The sequence below is a fragment of the Aplysia californica genome, unplaced genomic scaffold (assembly GCF_000002075.1).
Source record: "Aplysia californica isolate F4 #8 unplaced genomic scaffold, AplCal3.0 scaffold00225, whole genome shotgun sequence".
In the NCBI taxonomy this organism is placed as follows: domain Eukaryota; kingdom Metazoa; phylum Mollusca; class Gastropoda; order Aplysiida; family Aplysiidae; genus Aplysia; species Aplysia californica.
The window spans coordinates 640,624-660,993 of NW_004797495.1; the positions used below are offsets into that span (position 1 = coordinate 640,624).

The 20,370-nt window shown below is 38.0% G+C and overlaps 1 protein-coding gene across 1 annotated transcript in view; it reads right to left on the reverse strand.

The window, feature by feature from the left end:
• Positions 1-796: 796 nt before the first annotated feature.
• Positions 797-20,370, reverse strand: part of LOC101856186 — a 38,509-nt gene continuing 18,935 nt past the window's right edge. Inside the window, exons 11-21 of the mRNA XM_035970146.1 lie at positions 17,827-17,854; positions 17,367-17,453; positions 16,478-16,517; positions 15,795-15,981; positions 15,246-15,378; positions 14,354-14,475; positions 13,449-13,546; positions 12,439-12,539; positions 11,200-11,339; positions 10,412-10,498; positions 797-6,967 (exon numbers count right to left, since the gene is read on the reverse strand). Coding sequence (XP_035826039.1) covers positions 6,894-6,967; positions 10,412-10,498; positions 11,200-11,339; positions 12,439-12,539; positions 13,449-13,546; positions 14,354-14,475; positions 15,246-15,378; positions 15,795-15,981; positions 16,478-16,517; positions 17,367-17,453; positions 17,827-17,854 — 1,097 coding nt within the window. The 3' untranslated portion in view covers positions 797-6,893. The remainder of the gene's footprint in view (positions 6,968-10,411; positions 10,499-11,199; positions 11,340-12,438; positions 12,540-13,448; positions 13,547-14,353; positions 14,476-15,245; positions 15,379-15,794; positions 15,982-16,477; positions 16,518-17,366; positions 17,454-17,826; positions 17,855-20,370) is intronic.

Below are 20,370 nucleotides of genomic sequence, written 5' to 3' on the forward strand. Positions count from 1 at the left end.
TAAATTCTTGTTGATGGTGGGGACGAGCCGATTCACCTCCAAATTTCCTCTAATTAGTTTTCGTGTGATTAATAAATTGCCTTACAAGTAGTTCGACCTGATTTATAACTTAAATCTCAGCGGCACAAACACAAACATACACACACAGCACTTCAAACATAATACTTCTATGAGCTGGATTAGGCCGTAGTCGAGAAATTTGAACGTACCCAACAAAGAACCAATGGGCGCATAGGTATCTGTGTCAGTGGGGGAAAGTGTGTCGTAAACTTTCACCCCATTATCAGGGCTAGGAGAGCGTGAGCCCTCGGTACAGTGTTATTTTTCCCAGTCTTCTACCTTTTTATAAGAGGAGTTTCATTAAGGATAGGCTGTGGGAAAAGGGCTCATCTTTGCTGAGCTCTAAAGACATTTTAATTGGCTGCTGGATTACTATAGTTGTAAGCGGTGACAACAGTGATTGGATAAGCGAGCAAGCCGCCAAGTTGATCACTTTGTGTTCATTGCGTGCGGTCATAACGGTTTCAACTGCTTATTTCATTATGGAGAAACTTTCATTTACTTTGGGATAGAGTTGGGGTGGTGGGTGGGGAGGGGGCAGGGGCTCAAGCCCGTGAGCCCTTCACAACCCACAGCTGCTGTCTCTCCTCCTTTTCTTTTGTGTTTGTAACACCATTAATCTTCCACACATATATGACTTAATTGTGTTGCGAGTACTCTTACAAAAACAAAAGTAAAGTAAATTTCTCCACAGACAAAAACCAACCCAACAAAGGACAAACCAAAGACCCCATCACTCTCACGGATTATCTTTTTTATTACATATAAAGCAGATAGCACTTCATGGTTGAAAGCAGGATGTAAGGCAAGATGAAAAAACCTGGAGTGCAGCTAATTAAGTAAGTAAATTCAACAAACAAAAATTACTCAACATAATATATATATCGAATGTATGTTGTACGTGTACAGTGTGCATCTGAGGCATAAAACCGCACAAAAGGAAATACTAGAACAAAGAAAAACTAAAATGCAGACTCGCCATGCTCCAAGTGCTCTGATATTATATTATACTATTGAAAAGTATTAACATATGTAATACATTTAGAACAGATTGAATTATTCTTTTAGTCATCAAGATGTTTATTGTGCAACATTTAAAGATAGAAAGAATAAAGAATACTAACCACAGTCTAGCTCACAAATAGCAAACAACAATGACCAAGTATCAAACAGCATAGAATCCTTGCCTGCAAACAAACGATTTTCTCCACACATATATATTATATAGGTTCAATTTGGCAGACTGATATATTTATATCCAAATTCTAAAAAAAAAAGGGGAAGTGAAAATATAACCCCCAAATGGCTCAATAATATTATCAGCCATTTTTTTTTCTTACATGAGGTTTGTACCGGTACCCTTTAAACACAATTATGACTATTTTTTTAATTGACTGACATCAAAATTTGCATACTCAACAGATAAATGCCTTTCGCACTGATCAAAACCCAGGTCAGCCACACAAAAGTTGATTGTCTTTTAACCTAATCTGCTTCACATAACTGTAGATATATATACATAACGAGATAAAATAATGCAAAATGCTCTTAGAACAAGAACAAGTGGGATTTCATGGCATAAACCACATTTGAATTTAACGGAGAAAATTACAGATATGGACTTTGCTCTGTGGATTTCATAACATGAGAAAGAGCACCAAAGGGCTAACATGTAAAGCGTGTCACATACAATTCTAAAAATACACTTCTTTAATGTTTGTTATGGTCAACAACTCATTTATATAAAAATAAACGAACATTATCATAAGTAAATAAACAGAACAGACTCACTTCACGGGAGGTACTTGTATTATAATATGTCTTCCTAATAGAGTAATATATTTGCTTTTGTCACCTGTGCCTCATGTAAATCTATTTATGGAGGCTCTAAATAGTTGAATAATCAAGTATAATATGTATAATTTATAATACATGGACGAATTTGTATCCTAGAAAATGATGGAAAAAAAACCAACAGTAATAGCTTACAGAACAAAAGTATAGAGTGTCATGTACAAGCTTATATGAAAACATCTTGGTTAATATGAAATCAGTGAATATCAAGGCAAATGATGAGAAGCAAAGGCAGCAATAGTAAATATCTATACACAGATTCTATAATCGGCTACTAGTTCTCATTGTCATTACTACAAATACAGAAAAGGTCACACACCAGTATTGATTCACTTGCAAAACAGTACAATGCATATATAGGAATACAGCTATGGGAAAATCTTCACTTGGTGAAAATCAGAAATATACAGACAATCAGACAAGAGAAAAGTTTGAGGTTCAAAGATATAATAAGTACATGTATTGGCAATCAAAACTCTATACATGAGTGAAAAAGAAAGAAACAAAACTAAACAATGATGAGAGACAGAACAAGAGAATTAAGACAAACAAAGGTTTATATGAGAGAAACACCAGAGGCTTAAAGAAGATGATGTCCCCAATCAAAAATACCAACAGTGGACTATTAGAAAATGTAATCATATGAACCCACTGACAAAAATATGCCAACAAGGAACTACTGGAAAATGTAATCACACAAACCCACTGACACTTGGTGGAACTCTTTACAAATCATCCCTGACAGAGAGTGAGAGAGAGAGAGCCAACATTCACTGAAGTCTTCAAGAAACAACAACTCACTACATTAGAAACCAATATAACTCATGTACAACTCCAGTAATTTTCTCTATCTTCCCCAGGCAGACCACAGAGAGGTCCACAAACAATGATGGTCATACAACAAACCACAGCTCATAATGAGAACACCTGAGCCACAATTTTGAACTATATCTCACTGTGAGGTGTTGCAAGACATACACAAATAATATATCCGCTTTAAAAAGCATGAAAACAGACAAAAAAGGGTAAAAACTACAACTTTCTACTACTGTTCTCCATAACCCTACTCATATGTTCAGGAGAGAAAGAAAAGCATATCAACCTGATTTCCATAACAGCAAATAACATCCCCCAGCCAAAAATACTGGACAACATAACTTCACCACTGGCCCATACATTAAGCTGAAACAAGTTTTAAAAAACATAAAAAAGGGGGAAAACACCAACATCAGCAATTAAAATATAATGAGAAAAATCTTCAAGATAAAAAAGCTCAGCAAAATTAGCAGTTAAGCATTGAATCTCCAGAAATCTATTACGCTCCAGAATTTCCAAGAATCTGGTCCCACATCAACAAAGGTGCAAAAAACACAAAATGGCACAAAAAACTGCAGCTGCAAGTTTGCTCAATAAATAATAACATCCAAAGCAACAAGTAGGGTGCCGTTTCAAAAGAAAAATACCCAAGGTTACCATGGCGATGATGCCTATGAATAATTACATACCAATATTTAATGGGTTTTAAGAGCAATGCCTCAAAAAAATGTTGTCTATCGCTTGAGCATGAAACGAAACCACATTAAGCAGCATCCAAAATTTCACTATTGCCATTTTTCAACTTCCCATACTGGTACTTACACCCATCAGCCGCAGCAGCATAAGTGACCACAAATTTAACACAGCAGTGACAGCTGTAGTCTGAACCCGAGTGGGGCACAACTTTTCTCATTATTTCTAGAATATTTTTCTCTCAGCCGGTTACATTTCTGATAATCGCTTGATACTTATTTCTGCCTCTCTTCCTGATGTAATAATGCTTGTCTCAATTCAATCGCCGACATCCTTTTCCCATCATCATCCACAAACACAAAAGGCAATGTGTTGATGACATCACAAGTTACCATGTAGTTTATTCTTCTGACAAATCTATATGATGCTTAAGAAAACTTGTCCAAGTTCAATAAAGACTTCAAGAACAAGAACTGACAACTTGACTGTTTTGATGATTCATTGCATATATAAGTAGGATACTGCAACACTGTAAAACACAATAAAATCAACAATACTTCAAAAACAAACTTGGCACAAACTGACAGCACAGATTTTTTTAAATGCCAGAATTGAGCAATAATTGTATTCCATACAACAAATAAAAAGACCCAACATTATCTGCTCTAGCTGAACACTATGAATAATGTTAAAACAAAGTCTTTGTTGCACGTAGACGAGAAAATTAGAAAATCTCACATCTCCCTAAAAATATCTTCTAAAATGAGCAACAACAAATAGAATGAAAGTGCACAGCACACGACTAGCCTGTATCAAGACTGTCTTGATATCTTCTGTGTAATCTTTCTGTGTTCAATATTTCTGCTGAAGTTCAAATATAAAATATCTGTGTTAAATGGATTTCTCAACAGTGACTGATTGCACAGATATGAAAACAGTTGATTGCAATAAAACAATTCTATAAAATAAGTAAACCCCAAAAAATGATTGCACTAACTCAGGAACAAAAAGGCAAGAAAACTACAATATCATTTCTGATAACTTTGTGATCAGTAGAAACATGTAAAAAGTATGAAAAAATACAAATACAGCAGACTGTACCCAAGTTGTCAGCTCCATAGGGGCAGTTGGTTATAATCTTGGCCAACAATTAAAATTGAGGATTTGAAAGTTAAACAACCCAATAGTTCTCTTTCCATTTTTTAAATGTTTTCACCACCATGTCAGCCAGGAGCCCTGATTAGGGACCAAGGTTTACACCATCATTTAAATGTTCAATATTGTGTTCCGTATGCCCAGGGGTCATTTTGAACCCCCAGGGTTGTATTCTTCACATTTTAGAATGCTTCTAGTACGAGAATCTCTTTGAAACTTTCAGTATTTCTCAAAAAATCATTTTGACAGACAGCTATGCAAAGCGTACGGATCGGATTAACGAGTAATTTCCTCTTTGGAAAGTGGTAGCAGAGTTCCAAACGTTGTAAGGATACGATAGTAAAACACAATGTACGGATAGGGTTAACATAAAACAGAGCCAAGAAAAACTTCAGGGGTATTCCAGAATTCCAGGAATTCTTTGAGAAACATCACACATTACGACAGCAGCCATTCACATCATCTATTATTACTGCAGCCATACACACCATTCATTTTGACTGCAGTTAGAGACACTTTTCCTTATGACTGCATTCAAACACACCATCTGTTATGACTGCAGTCAGACACACCATTCATTTTGACTGCTGTTAGATGTTTGAAGCCAAGGAAGAGTTATTGTGACCTTATCTCAGTAACTTTGACATTCACAGCAGACACAGGCAGTTCCTGGTTATCACTGACAATTATTATAATAATAAGGAAAGTCATGTGAAACTCACAAGATGTCTGGCACTAACTGGACTGTTAGCAGGAGGAAATACAGTCTGGCATGCACAAAGAGAAATTGGCGGGAAGCGAAAATCTTTTTGTAACGTACAAATTTCACTATGTATGAGCTAAATACAAAGAATGTACATGTACAAGAAAAAATACAGGACCTGAAAACCTGTCCACTATGTCTGTGTGTTTCACAACATGCATGCTAGGCTGTATTGACATCACATGCAGAATATGATGGCGTTCAAAAACTAACCCGTTTTCAAAAAACTCCAGTGAAGCAAAATCCGTAGAATAAAGACATATCAAAAAAAGAATAATCTCACCCACCGTCAAAATAATCATTGAATCTCACACCACTGAGATGCATCAGTCTGCATTTTTAAAAACGGCACGCTACTGTTTCATTTTAAAAAATTTAAAAACAACATGACTTAGAATAGTTACCAACAAAATAAAAAAAACAGCACCATTTATAGTAATGTAACAGTTATAAACACTTCCGCTGTTTTCTTCCTACAAACTTCATCAACCTTAGTATCAGAGAGAATTCTACTACCTTATAGTAAGGACCAAATTATGTCATTGACGGCAAAACTATCTTAAGTGACTTTGCGAGCAAAAAACCAAAAAAATATTAAAAATGACAAGCAACGAGAATAAAGTCAGGCTTTCATTGAACGCATCCAATACAAGTTTCAGAATATAAAAACATTCAGAGACACAATCAAGATTTCTTGAAGTGGAGAATCTCATCAATTTCTTTCGGGTTTGAACTGAATATTGATGGACAAGAGAAAAAAACAATATATCAAACATGAAGTCATCCCATGTTCACCACTTACGATGTACCTAAGTAATTTGTTAAGGTTGAAGAGAAGAAAAAGTCTACAGGTATAGGGCAATCATTTCGAAGTGGGAAAAAAAGAAGCCTCAGGCTAAATAGCCAATGAATATGAATAGAAAAAAAGAAAAAAAGGGTGCTACTATACATAAAAGAAATTATTCAAAGAGAAAGACAAAAAAGACTGTATTCTCAGAATGACTTGTGTGATAAACTCGCAGGCAGAAACTGAATATAGCACATCAACAAAGTGAATGTCAAACAGTGTGGAGGAAAACAAGCAGGAATAACAAATAAAAAGGAATTCTGCAGGTTGTATAGCAGCAGTACCAACTAAGCACTAACCCTCAACTGTCATTTTTCCCACTACCAAATTGCAACAAAAAAAACGACTTCTATGAACAATTCTTTATAGAAAAAGTAATACATAATAAACATCTATGCCAAGTTAAGTAACAAGGTTGCAAAGTGTCTACATCCATGATGTTATAGGCTGGATATCAAGATGTGTAGTATTCGGAGAGGGGGGGGGGGGGGGGGGGGGGACTTTCATTCATTGACAATAAAAGAAACATCAAAAATGTTCGTATAAATACCGAAAAACAAATGTTATGCTCATCCTCAGTAATTTGTTGACCTACATTTAATAAACAACCCAAGTTGACAGTCTGCATGTCACAGTCTCAGCATCACAAAACTAAGTCTCTTGTACGGTCAGTGGAGCTAACGTTCGCCACAACATTCACTGTCATTAAGAGACTCCATGCTTCTTGAAAAACTGCGCTATGATGTCTCTAGCCCGCTGGTTGGCCTCTTGAAACATACCTGTAAATAATATGAAGATTGATTGAAAGGGTGAAAGATCTTTTTTTTATAAAGGGCACTGGCATACAGGTCTTTAAACGAAAGTCCATGAAGGATGACAAGCTATGAGATTGAAAATGCACTCAGTAAGACCTCTTTGTGCAAAAGAAGTTACGTATAATGAATGTAATATATCAAATATGAACACAAAAGTACCACTACATATGTTACAAAAGCCTTTCATCCTGAGGAAAAATGAAGTATTTATTCAAATACTCACTCATTATCGAAACAACACAGGGTTCTTACAAATTCATCCTAAATGTATACAATTCAGGGAAGTTGAAACAAACTATCGAGAAGAAACACATCATCTAGGCAGACCTGATCTTCACCCACACTCTATAGATCTACAGAAACTGTTTGTTAACAAATTCATAAACCACTCATGGTATAATTTAGATCTTATCCCTGAACTTTCTTGTCCAACATATGTCAAATTTACTCTAGCACATTTACTTGTTTACACCTATCTAATTGAGTAGAAAAAAACAATTACTAAGGGTTAATCTGCCCATTTTGTTTCATTTCACTTAGACTTTGCAGAGGATTCCAACTTATCTGGAATAAGCGAAAGATCTTGTCAGTTTGTTAGTGTTTGAGCATTTAATTGGTCAGTTGCGCTATATGCTTTCCAGGAAGCTGAGAATGTTTCCGAGTGTTCTAGGATTGGCAAGGGTAATAATATAGAACATAGAATGTGAGAGCCCTCTACAAACCAGGGAATTTAGATAATCTAGTAAAAGAAGTAAGTGAACTTGAATTTATGAATATCAGAGAGACGAGATGGACCAATGAAGGTGTATACTATAGAAAAATAGCTTCCTCCTCATACAATCTGGTGGCTGGCAATATGTACATGGAGTAGAAATATTCCTGAGAGAAAAGTTTGAGAAATAGACTATGAGATATAGGCCAATGAGCAAAAGAAACATCACACCGAAAATGGAAGCAACTGTTTAACATCGCAATACTCCATACTTATACCCCAACCTCTACAAATGAAGATTAAAAGATTGAGGAATATTATGAAGAAACAGATAGGATCCTGAAAGAAGTAAAATCGAATGAAGTATTGGGAGACCTAAATGCTAAAGTTGGAAAGGGAAAATACCAAGACATAACTGGCAACAAAGGAATACGAGAACAAAACAAAAGAGGTGAAAGACGTAAGTTTTTGTGAGAAGAATGTAAGGATGGCAAAACCCTACTTTCAACAACTAGCCAGAAGATAATATACCTGGAAAAGCCCTGGACATGTTGACAGACACAAACTGGATTACATCAAGATAAGAAAAAGATTGAGAAACAGCATGAAAGAATGTAAAACATATCCAGGAGCTGACATAAACCCTGACCACAACTCCCTCATTGCAAAAGTTACCATAAAGCTGAAGGATTTGAAGAACAGGGCTGGTAAGAAAACAAACGTTTATACTGACAATGGGAAATTGAAAACAGAAGAAAGAATAGGGTACCAAGTGGAAGTTAAAAACAGACACGAAGTTCTCAAAAATGAAGCAATGAAACAATACAAAAGAGAAACTTGCAATGAAAAGATAAATGTTAAATGGAAAAACTTCAGTGATAGCATCACATGTGGAGTAGAATGCTAATAAAAGAGAGAATAACAGAAAAAAATGTATCACTGAGGAAATCTTAGATCTTATGACAAAGAGGAAGAGAGCCAAAAAATATACCCGAATACAAAGACTTAGACAAGTTAATCCAACTAAAATACAACTTGGGTTGATAGAGAATGTTCTGAAATAAATATAGCAAATAGGTAAAATAATTCGAGAAAGATCATCATCATCATCATCCAGTGCCAGATCTGCGACAGACATCAGCGATCATGGTTCTCCATTCATTCCTTTGCTCGGATGCTCTCAAAAAAGCTACGTTTCCCTGATCTTTCCCTGTTACCCAAGTTTAGGTTACCCAAGTATGTTGTTCTGGGTCTTCCCCTGCCTCACTTGCCCTCAATTTTGCCAGTGAGAGCTAGGTGTTCAAGACCCTTATGTCTATTTATGTGTCCCAAAAACTGCATTTGTCGTTTCCTGATTGTTTTTAACATTGAGCGACCAACGTGGGCTTCATCAAGCACTACCTCATTTGATTTCTTTTCCTTCCACGATACTCTTAGCAGTCTCCTAAGAAACTACATTTCTGTAGCTTCTATTTTATTTTCACTGTCTTTAGTGATTGTCCAGCATTCACAGCCATATAGAAGGGTTGACCAAACATAGCATTTCAGAACTTTCGAAAAAGATGCACGACAATATTAAGAAACTCATCGGAAGAAAGCACAACAAAAGATTGACAGGAGGTGCTGAAGACAAGGAAGGCAATCCAGTTCAAATATCTAGGGGCAACAATCACAGACGATGGCAGAAGTGAAAAAGAAATAAATTTAAGGATAGCAAATGTAACAAACAAGATTCAGCCAAATGCACAAATTATTTACCTCCAGGCAATAATCTCTACCTTTAAGAAAGAAAATGGTGAAGTGTTACATCTTCCCAATATTCCTTTATAGCGCTGAGACCTGGACTTCAGCAACGAAAGAAGAAAACAAAATTTATAGCTGTGTTTGAGATGAGATGTGGTGCTACTGCAGAAAGGCCATAATCAGCTGGAAAGCAAAAAAGACTAACAAAGAGGGGTGTCAGATTCTCCACATAAGACAAACCCTACTTAACAAAAAAAAAAGGTAGAAAAATACAATACTTTGGTAACTTAAAACGACACCAGACCATTGTGAAAAGGGTGCTAGGGAGAAGGATGTGAGTCAGGAGAGCTAGAGGTAGAGAAAGAGTATCATAGATGGACATCATTAAGACCAAAGACAGGCCTAGGTATAGCAGAATGTGCAAGAGCAGTTTGCGACCGTGAAGGCTAAAGGGTCATTACACATCAACTTCTGAATCACAGATGACACCTCTAGATGTTTCAGGTAATATAGCACATAGAGCTTCCAATTAAGCTGGGATATACGATATACAAATGCTATTATTTATCAAATGATCCAGTACTGGCCATCACAGTGGGATTAAAACCGTCATAAACTTGTCAACTACAGCTTGTTTTACCAGGGAGATAGAAATAATAAATCAATTAAGACTTGAAATTTCTTTTACCACATTCTGTGACTTCCACAAACCTAACAACCAAACTGGAAACAGCAATCTACAACATTCAACAAATTCTATCTTAATTCTGACCATCCATTAAAAGGCCTAGTTATAACTTAGGGGAAAACTACCACCAAAAAAAAACATTGATCTGAAGCTACATATTCCACAATCAGACAGTGGAAGAATGATTGGGAGAAAAAGTCACACTAAACCAGTCCCTGCTTGAATTTGTGAAGGCTACGGGTCTTTCTTAGAACAGCGGACTCACCAGGAAGAGAGAAGAACCCATGCATGGCACCCCTCATCAGTTTACTCTCACAGTCTACATTGGCAGCCTTCAGCTTGCCCTTGAACTCTGAGGAAAAAGTAGTGACATGAATAATAATATAAAATAGTACAACTGAGAGATCTTTGAGAAATGAGAGAGCAGCCAAAAAATTTCTAAGACTGTATCCTATCAAACAGAAATGGCACATGAACAGCATGCTGTTATCTGAATCTAAACATTGTCACTTAGTGATATTTCCTATGTTGAAGTGTCACAGACATGTGAACATACAGACAAAAGACCAAACTATGGTTGTAGAATATTTTAAAGCAACAGCAATACACAAAACTGAACACCCTGCCAATTGTCATTTTGAGAACAATGCTGTAATGTACCATCTAAAAGGAGCAACTTCCTTTCTGCATTCTTAAAACTTGTAAGAAAGAGAATGCTTATCTTTGAGCAGAAAACAAAAAAAGTTACCAAATTATCATATCAATACAACTGAGCTACCCACACAACAGGCAACATGCCCAGCTCACAATGTGCTCTTTTATCTTTCTTCTGTGTGCTGAATCTTCTACACAAGTCATGAAACTAATCAGAAGAATTCATCCAGTGAAATCTCATGACTGAACTGTTAGTGATAAGTAGGAACTTAAAACTCTCAAACAAACAACCCCGTTTCCCTCTTCGTAGTACAACGGAAATTACTTGGCAGTGAAGAGGCAAAGATATTGAGCCATGAAAATATTTTTAAAAAGGTATAACAAATGTTCATGTCATACCATAGTTTGAATGTTTGAAATGGTCGATTTCTGCGATGAAAAGTAGTGTAGGTGGCAGACGGGAAAAGTCATTCTGCAGTAGCGGTGAAGCACGGGGGTTAGTTCTGTCAGCCTCGCTGCTGATGCTTCCATCTACAATCCTGAAAAATAGGCAGAATGACATCACATCGGGAGAATTGAGTTTGAGTGCCAGTTAGAGAAACACATAAAGTTTGATTCCTTACTCACTTGAACAAGCAAAACGATGTTTTAAAATTACACAGAACAGATATGCACCAACAATGCAAGTAAGTAAATAGACCTATGAATGGATCTCTCTCTCTCTTTCTCTCTCTCCCTCTCCCTCTCCCTCTCCCTCTCCCTCTCCCTCTCTCTCTCTCTCTCTCTCTCTCTCTCTCTCTCTCTCTCTCTCTCTCACACACACACATATACACAGGGGTCTCTCGTGGCCTTGAGGTTAAAGTATTCACCTCTCATTCAATAGGTTTGAATCCTGATAGCGACGGAAAGTTTTCTTCTTTAAAATTTTCTCCTTTCACATCCTTTCCGGCTCTCTCAAAATGTTCTGCCGTCTGCTTTCATCTTCACTTTCTGCCCCCACCCCCTCACCTCCTTTGCCCCCTTCTCTGGGCTCCCGACTCTTTCTGCAGCCATTCTACTGCTACTCCTTGGCTCCTTCTTACTACTGTCTTTCAGCCACACCCCTGATTTTATGGTAGGAAAGATCTAACATCTAGCCCTCTCGGACAAGGATGTAAAATCTCAGCGGTCCCATGTGCAAGTAGCGCACGTTAAAGATCCCCCGGTGGTCCAAAATCGACGAGAGTGGACTACGGCCGCCACCAAAGCAAAATTTAAAACTTTCTTCCAACACTTAAAACACTTACCAAAAAGTTATAATAAAACCACAAACATACACACACACACAAACACATTCACACACACTTTCACTCATGGTTCACCTATTATTCGCTGTCTCTTGTACACACATTGCGTGTGTTAAACACTCTACACGTTTCATTCATGAAATGCAATCAGTCAGTTTTAAAAAAGGGGGGCAACATCCCGTGTGCATAAACAACACTATAGTCACAATACACTGACGAGTTTTGTACAGCTCTGACTGGCCACAGATAACAAAACAACTTCTTTAGCTTAGGCTCTACCCATCACACTAGACTGGCAGAAAAGACCTGGCCCCTCATGTCTAAGTGTTTCTCAAGAACATGTTTGTCGTACTTCCTGGCCATCTCGGCAAAGTTCATGCAACTCCCTGGAAACTCAAACTCCTCATAGGATGGGTCCTGACATCTCCAGTCCACCAGGGGGTACACCAGAATCTATGGAAGCAACAGAGATTATATTCCACCAACTCATTCACTCTTACTGACATGTTATATCCTGCTAGATGCACATGTATATAATTTTAAAAACAGTGGACTTTGTCACTCGTTAGGACACTAGAGATCTGTTACGGAAATGTAGGCAAGAGGACATGACAACCATAATAACAAGGAGAAGATGGAGAAGGATTGGGCATATTCTGAGAAGAGAACCAGACTCAATTGTAAAGACTGCACTCCCTGGACACCCAAAGGACATCGCAAGAGGGGCAGACCCAAGGTGACCTGGAGATGCACAGTAATGTCTGAAATGAAGTCCTGGAAATATTCGTGCGGGACGTTGACCAAGATGACCCAAAACAGACAGAGCTGGGGATCCTTTGTTGCTACCCTAAACGCCAGATGGCATAATGGGTAGTAAGTACCCTAACTGACAAAAAAATGTTCCAGAGAGGATAGAAAGATCTGCTCCACACAAAAATTTGAATGTTGAATTCCCCCCCTGGTGTTGGTGATGCTTGTTAACAGCTGACATAGGTGTGGCTTCTACAGTGAAATGTTATTCTGCACGAGTCTAAAAGAGTGCTTCAGCTAAGAGAAGATTACACAGACGTCTACAATAATAGTGATGTGTAAAGAAAGTAGACAGAAATTACAAGATGGTATTTTAAAAAATAGCCCACAATCTGTCTACTAATTAAGAGAATAGACAGGGGTTAATGAAATTCTCATTTAACATTGTCAAAATTCTTATTTCATTTTCAATGTTATTAAAACAAAAGAACATCAGATGGTTTTCGTCAAAAATTCCAACTTTCAGCTTCAGAGAGATAGAACTTTCAGTGAAGTTCCAAAACTATGAGCCCCAAAGTGAATGGTACAAGGGAACAAGAAAGTCAAAGTCACCTGATAGTCAACTACAGGTATCTCAAAGGCACATGTGGCAGCAATTCCTCCACCAGCATTGGATCCAATGACACCGATTTTGCTGTCATTTTCCCCACCTGAGGGCAGGGATCATCATTGCACAATGTTATATATTTTTAAAATTAACAGTATTTGTTGTTGAAATTATACATCACGTACTAATGGGAAGGTTAGAAGGTAAGGGAAATGCATTTTAATAAATGTAGATGATTTTGCAAAAGCAGAAAATTGTATTCCTGAGCTTTCTTTGTTTTGTTTGTTCCAGCAAACAGAAGCATGTCCAAACAGTAACATTCCTCTCATCCAATACATGGAAAATAGGAAAGATACACAGACAGAGATAACAGAGAGAAAGAAAAAAAGACAGATTTAACAGTGCCACAATTACTCGAATATTACCAAGATATTAATATAAAAATATCTGGCCATATATGATGTCAGAAAAAAATATTGGCTCCCCCAAACCTACATCCTGAAACCTCCTCCCCTTCCCTGAAACTGACAATATATTCAAGCCCCCCAACACCCCCCCCCTTTCCTCGCTTCATATCCGTCACTTTGACCTTTCGGTACCCCCCCCCTTTTTTTTTTACATACATGCATTAACTAACAGCTGAAAAAGAACATAAGACTTTCCATATGCAATGTCTGGTCAACCGCAATTTTTTCTTTTATGTATACTGCTGAGGTATAATTCAAGGTGAATCGAGACAAAATTGCTGCCGAATTGGGCTTGGGAACAGCTTACAATAAGAGAACACTGAACATGAGGAAGACAAAGCAGACCGATAAAGAGTTTTCAGAAAACTACGGGCAATGAGAAAAATATTCACCATGTGTGTAAAATTTTTTAAGACAACATACTTATCCGCCATAGTGCATACCAACTAGAGATTTGTTCATGTGTATCCATCTGACTACTGCCTTGCCGTCATCAAACATGGCAGGAAACTTGTATTTGGGACCATGCCTGTACTCAACGTTCACCACAATGCACTTCAGCTCCCTGGCGAGACAGCAAACTCAAGGATTAAAATCCTGCACATTTTATTGTTTCAATACGATATGGATAAGTGGAAGAGAACAGGATACTACACTTTTCGAGTCTAAATAATAAAGAACCAATTTATTTTAAAAGTCTTTAACAGATTCATAGAAGAACCAAATCATTATACACGATTTTTATAACAAAAACCTAGACATTTGTTACAGTCACATTTGAAAATAACTTCCAGTTTTCTTTTCCCATTAAAATTCTTCTTTGAGTCATTATTTACAAACAAAGTTAATCCACTTTCCTCTTTGTCTTTGCACTTGAAATGACACCACATGCACATCCCTAAGCAGAGGGCAGAATGTACGAAGATCCGCTGCACAGTCAAAGAATGTTCAAACTTTCCATTAGTCTGTGCTTCAAACAGTGTGCCATATCCATTTCCACCTACTGATTCAGCACTCTTTCTACTAACTTTTCATATCATCTACTCTATATACAGAACACTGTTCAAACATAGAACTCAAAAACAATTTCAAAACAGTTTGAGCAGGAGGACTTCCGTAACGAGCGACCACTATGAGACAGAACAGAATTGAGGGCTTGGGGTAGGGGTAGGGGTAGGGGTAGGGGTAAGGGTAGGGTTAGGGGTAGGGGTAGGGGTAGGGGTAGGGGTAGGGGTAGGGGTTGGGGTAGGGTTAGGTCTAGGCCTCTTCTTTATTGTGTTTGATGGGGTGGTCGCTCGTTACGGAAGTCCTTCCGTTTGAGCAATCAAAGTTCACCTGGCAAGGAGCTTGCACATGGCCTCAGCCGATTTACAAGATCCCCCAGCAGTTCCACCGCCATGAAAGTTGACAAGGATTCCAGGTCTCCGGGCAGCATCTTTAGGTTTGATGACATCAATGGGCACACCATCTAAAGGGAGGGGCGGGGGCGGAGCAAAAAGATCACAGTGATCTTTTACTACCAATCATAACACTTGAAGGAATGGAGCACACAAAAAGTTTAAGAAACCATTCCAAAATAGTTTCCAGTAATCTCTAAACATATCAATGTTTCCTACATTTTTCAAGCAAATTTTGTAAAAAGAGCATGAGAAATAAATGCAACAGATCAAAATGAGGAAAAAATAAATGTTTCATCTCATTGGATGTCGCGGGTGTAAAGAAGCAAAACTGAGTACATACTGGGCATGAAAGGTGATTGAGAAAGAGTTTAAAAAAAGGTTAGTCGTGTTGAGACAAGATTGAAAACATTTGAATTTGAATTAAACCTTGCGTTCTTTTTTTTACCATTCAGATTTGCCAATGGTGACAATGGCAAGAACTTACCTGGGAGGGCTGCAGACGGAACAGAAAACTGCTTCACACTTCCATCAAAATCTGCAGAAATTTTGCTGTCAAAGTTTTCCTGTACATTGTCATTCTCTCCTTTGTCAAGCTTTTCTTGATCATTGTTTTGCAACTCGCCAATCGATTTCATTTGTGACTGCAGATATGCCTCCGTCTCGGAAGACACCTAAGACACAAAAAATAAAACCTGTAAGCAAATGAGTTCATGAAACTGAATATAGTTATCAGGTTCTACAATAACATCATAAATCAAGATTTCAAGAAAAACAGCTATGATTGAAATTCCTGATCTCAAGTCCTTCAATAATTTCCACAACCTATCAAATCAGTAACAAAACTTGGTAAAAGTGTTTCAAACAATGAACACCCGTTAGGATTTGATTCTGTGGAAGATTGACTTGTGTTTATATTCATAGTGTAAATAATAGTATAGCAGATGCCTTTAAACTTTATTAATATAAGTTCTAAACTTACATCCTGTAAAATTATACTTGTTAATTAAAGTAAAATGAATGTTTAGACCAGCACACAAGACCAAAGACCTTTTTTCATCAAAACTTGCTACCCAGAAGTTTTAGAAGTTGTGCTACAAATGGTTCATACAAGCTAAAAATGTGTTCCTTGCCCAATCTAGCAACAGGTTGATGAAAAACCACACTCACTTTATACTTGGATTTTAAATGTTCAATGAGATCCATGTTTCAACTTTCAATTGTCGCACCAAGAGCACTGTTTCTGTCTTTTGAACAGGTATATTCCTGAAAATTTTAAACAAAGAACATTGTTGTAAATTAAATCGTTCACTGCTGAGGAAACCTAATGTACTTATGACTTTGGTTTTGAGCATTACCACAGCACATTGCAAAGCATTGGTTAATGAAACCAAGCATTAACAGCAGGTGCTCATATGGTCCAGCACACAAATACAACGGGCGATCAATAAGTCTTTCCCATCACCATGACAAAAGAAGAAAGCTAGAAAGTTGAAATTTAGCACGCATCATGCTTCCTCTCCCTGTAAACGGACATACCTTTGCCATCTTTGTTTGACCTTCAAAAGTCATTGAGCAGAATATGACCACAGATTGGACCCCTACCATTCTTGCACTGCAGATATAGCATCATTATCACCATGGAAACACTGTTCTTTAAGCATTTTTTTTTTAAGATTTGGGAACAGGAAAAAGTCAGACACTGCTATATCCCATAAACAGGGTGGGAGTGGGAAAATTTTATAGACACACTACTTTACTATCTGAGTTGCCTTCACCATTCTGTGCACTGGAGAACTGTCATGCAACGGGAAGATTCCTTCTCACAGCTTCTGTCATCTTTTCTTAGCCAAAGTTATATCATAGTTTCATCAACAATGCCAAATAAATAGTGCCCAGTTATCATCATTGCCTTTCTCACCCTGGATCAGGACATAACGCCACGAACAAACACTTTCCACCTTTCCCTATCCTGGGCTAGTCGCTTGATGTCATTCCATGTGTGCCCAGTTATGGTATGGTTATTTTCTAAAATTGTTGGTCATAATGACATCCTCACTGTCCCAAAAACAGGACAGCATAACCAGTCCACTTCAAGGTTGCCCCTTTGGCTTCTTTAGCAATGGGGATGGAGGATGAAGACAGCCTGATTGGAATTTAACCAATATTTAACAGTTTCACAATAAGGGCAGGGCTTTAAGTAAGGTGAACACTTAACATCTCCTTTAAATTAGTCAATGGTGATTTTCCTTGTAAATAAAGACATCTGATAACAGAGTGATATTCACAAAGATTCCATTGTTGGAATATGGTGTTATCTTTTGGGATTCAAAAACGACCTTCACTAAAAGTACACTCTCAAGTTTCCACCCACTCACATTTTCCCCAACCTCTTTTGCGACATTAAAAAAAAAACATATCGCATTCTCCAAGTTTCATCATGTTCAACAATTACTTCATAGTCAGGGTAAAGACGTTAAAACTCTATAGTGGAGATGGGAGCATGCAGCAAAACTCACCCAGTCCCTTGATGGACGGTCCCAGCATCTGGTCAGATCACAGGGTGCATGAAGCATAACTACTAATGTAATCTGTTATGAATCCACATTTTCCCCAACCTCTTTTGCGACATTAAAAAAAAAACATATCGCATTCTCCAAGTTTCATCATGTTCAACAATTACTTCATAGTCAGGGTAAAGACGTTAAAACTCTATAGTGGAGATGGGAGCATGCAGCAAAACTCGCCCAGTCCCTTGATGGACGGTCCCAGCATCTGGTCAGATCACAGGGTGCATGAAGCATAACTACTAATGTAATCTGTTATGAATCTGAATAGATTAATTTTGACTTGGAAGTGTTAGGTATACGACAAGTCAGCTAAATATCTTTTGATCTTTTTCTTTGTAGATGAATCCAGTCTAACGTTGACATTAGAAACATGTACAAGGGGCATTCAATAAATCTTTAATTTTTTTCACCCTGGAATTATTTTCCACGTTTTGAAGGAATTTTTTTTCAGATCTTGTGAAACACAAGACAAGGGATAAAACGCAAAGAAGGGGGCTCTCGTGGCCTAGAGGTTAAGGTGTTGGCCTCTCATTCAAAGGTCCCGGGTTCGATTCCGGGTAGCGACCAAAAAATTTAAGAGCAGCACCCTTCATATAGGCAACATGTCATATCTGTAGCAGAAAAACTGTTTGGAACTGTAGCATTTCTTAATTAATATAAATATTTACTGCTGACATTTTTTGGACTGATTGAACCATATTGTATACGAACAATCTTTCGTAGGCCCATAACATAATTATAGATCTATATATATATATATATATCCGAAATTTGCAGGAAAGGATGTGATTTCAGCGTGTTCGGAGAAATAGTGCCCAGTTTTATTTTCCCGAACGTTCGGAAAAATAGTGTCCAGCTTTATTTTCCCAAACGTTCGGAGAAATAGTGCCGGCCTTTTTAGATGGCCACCTCTATTCTCACCCGGGGTGAGAATAGTGCAGGCGAGTCTTTTGGCTATTCTCACCCGGTGCGCGTTCACCGTTATAGCCTAGATCTAGGCCAACAAATTTTGCGTTCACCCTAAACAACAGAATTCTACACTGTGACAACAGAAAAATTGTAGAATTCTGTGCCGTGAACAAACGTTCCATTACAACTGTCTGTAGCCTACTAAAAGCGTACAATTTTGTCTGTGGGCAGTGGAGAGAGAGAGAGAGAAAGAGAGAGAGAGAGAGGAGTAGCGCGAGAACTTCCGGTCAAAACAAAATGGCGACCCGCGTAGTTCGGCTCGATTCGAACAGTGAAATAGCCATAGCATCTTTGAAGACGATCAAATTAGCTTACTTTGTGCTATAACGTAATTTTTTCTTGGCTTTTATCAATATGATCATCCACACCGATAGACACTCCAAAATGAGGAAAAGCAGGTCTAGTTTCGCACCGGGTGAGAATAGCCTACGCTGGCAAGTCTCACCCGGGGTGAGAGGTAGATTGTTTTTCTATTCTCACCCCGGATGAGAATAATAGCCACTTCCTTTTAGATTGTCTGAGTCAACTACAGTTTGGTTTTAAAAAAGAAACATTGCTCCATGATAGCTAAATCTAATCCATTAAATCCAAACAAAAAGGAGGAAGGAAGCCTGTGAGCATCAACAAAGTAGGCACAAAGCTAAAATCATACTGTGTGTGTTGTGTGTGGAGTGTGGGGGAGGAGGGGTCACCAGGTCACCCTGGGTTTTAAAATTATAAATTACAAATTTTCATTTTGCAGGATAAACTCCACTGTTCAGCAGATTCAGGGATACAGAAGTCAGCATTATTTCCACCACATACCCCCAGTAGTAAATTGATCAGTTTGAGTAAGAGAAAATCAACAATAACCACAGTGCTTCCGTGTTTAAAGAAGAGCCTGAGATACAATTTGGAAAGTATTGATCCTGTTGATGATGTGCAGTACTGAACGCTGCAGAGCTGTCAGACACTTCCAAGCTTTCTCCAACAATGCATTCATGTTTTTCTGTATTTGAAAACCTTCTCGTTGCAATAAAAACAACAGGTAAAGACACTATTTTTAGAAAACTTACAAATCTACACGATAATGCAAAACTGTTTATTACTCACCCCCTGGATGTTCTTCTGTGATGAGCAACAACCAACAAGTAGCTCTTAAGGACAGAGTTGTCTTTCCCTGGCTTTTGTATCCTTTCAGGAGATAGTTGTCAGTTGTAGCAGTCCCGGTCCTAACGAAATAGACCCCAAAAAATGACAACTAAAAAAGAAAACCAGCCCTCACTGAAAGGGAATAAAGCGTTCAACACGTAGCCTACCGTGCTCGTTGCATGTGATAACTTGCTGCAAAATATGGATGAGACATCTGGTCCCCCAGCCTATCCCACAATCTCTGTAGGCCTATGCATCTCCTGCTCTTTGCGCCTGTATGCCCGTCTGTCTGTCTGTCTGTCTGTCGCTCTCTCTCTCTCTCTGTCTCTGTCTCTGTCTCTGTCTCTCTCTCTCTCTCTCTCTCTCTCTCTCTCTCTCTCTCTCTCTCTCTCT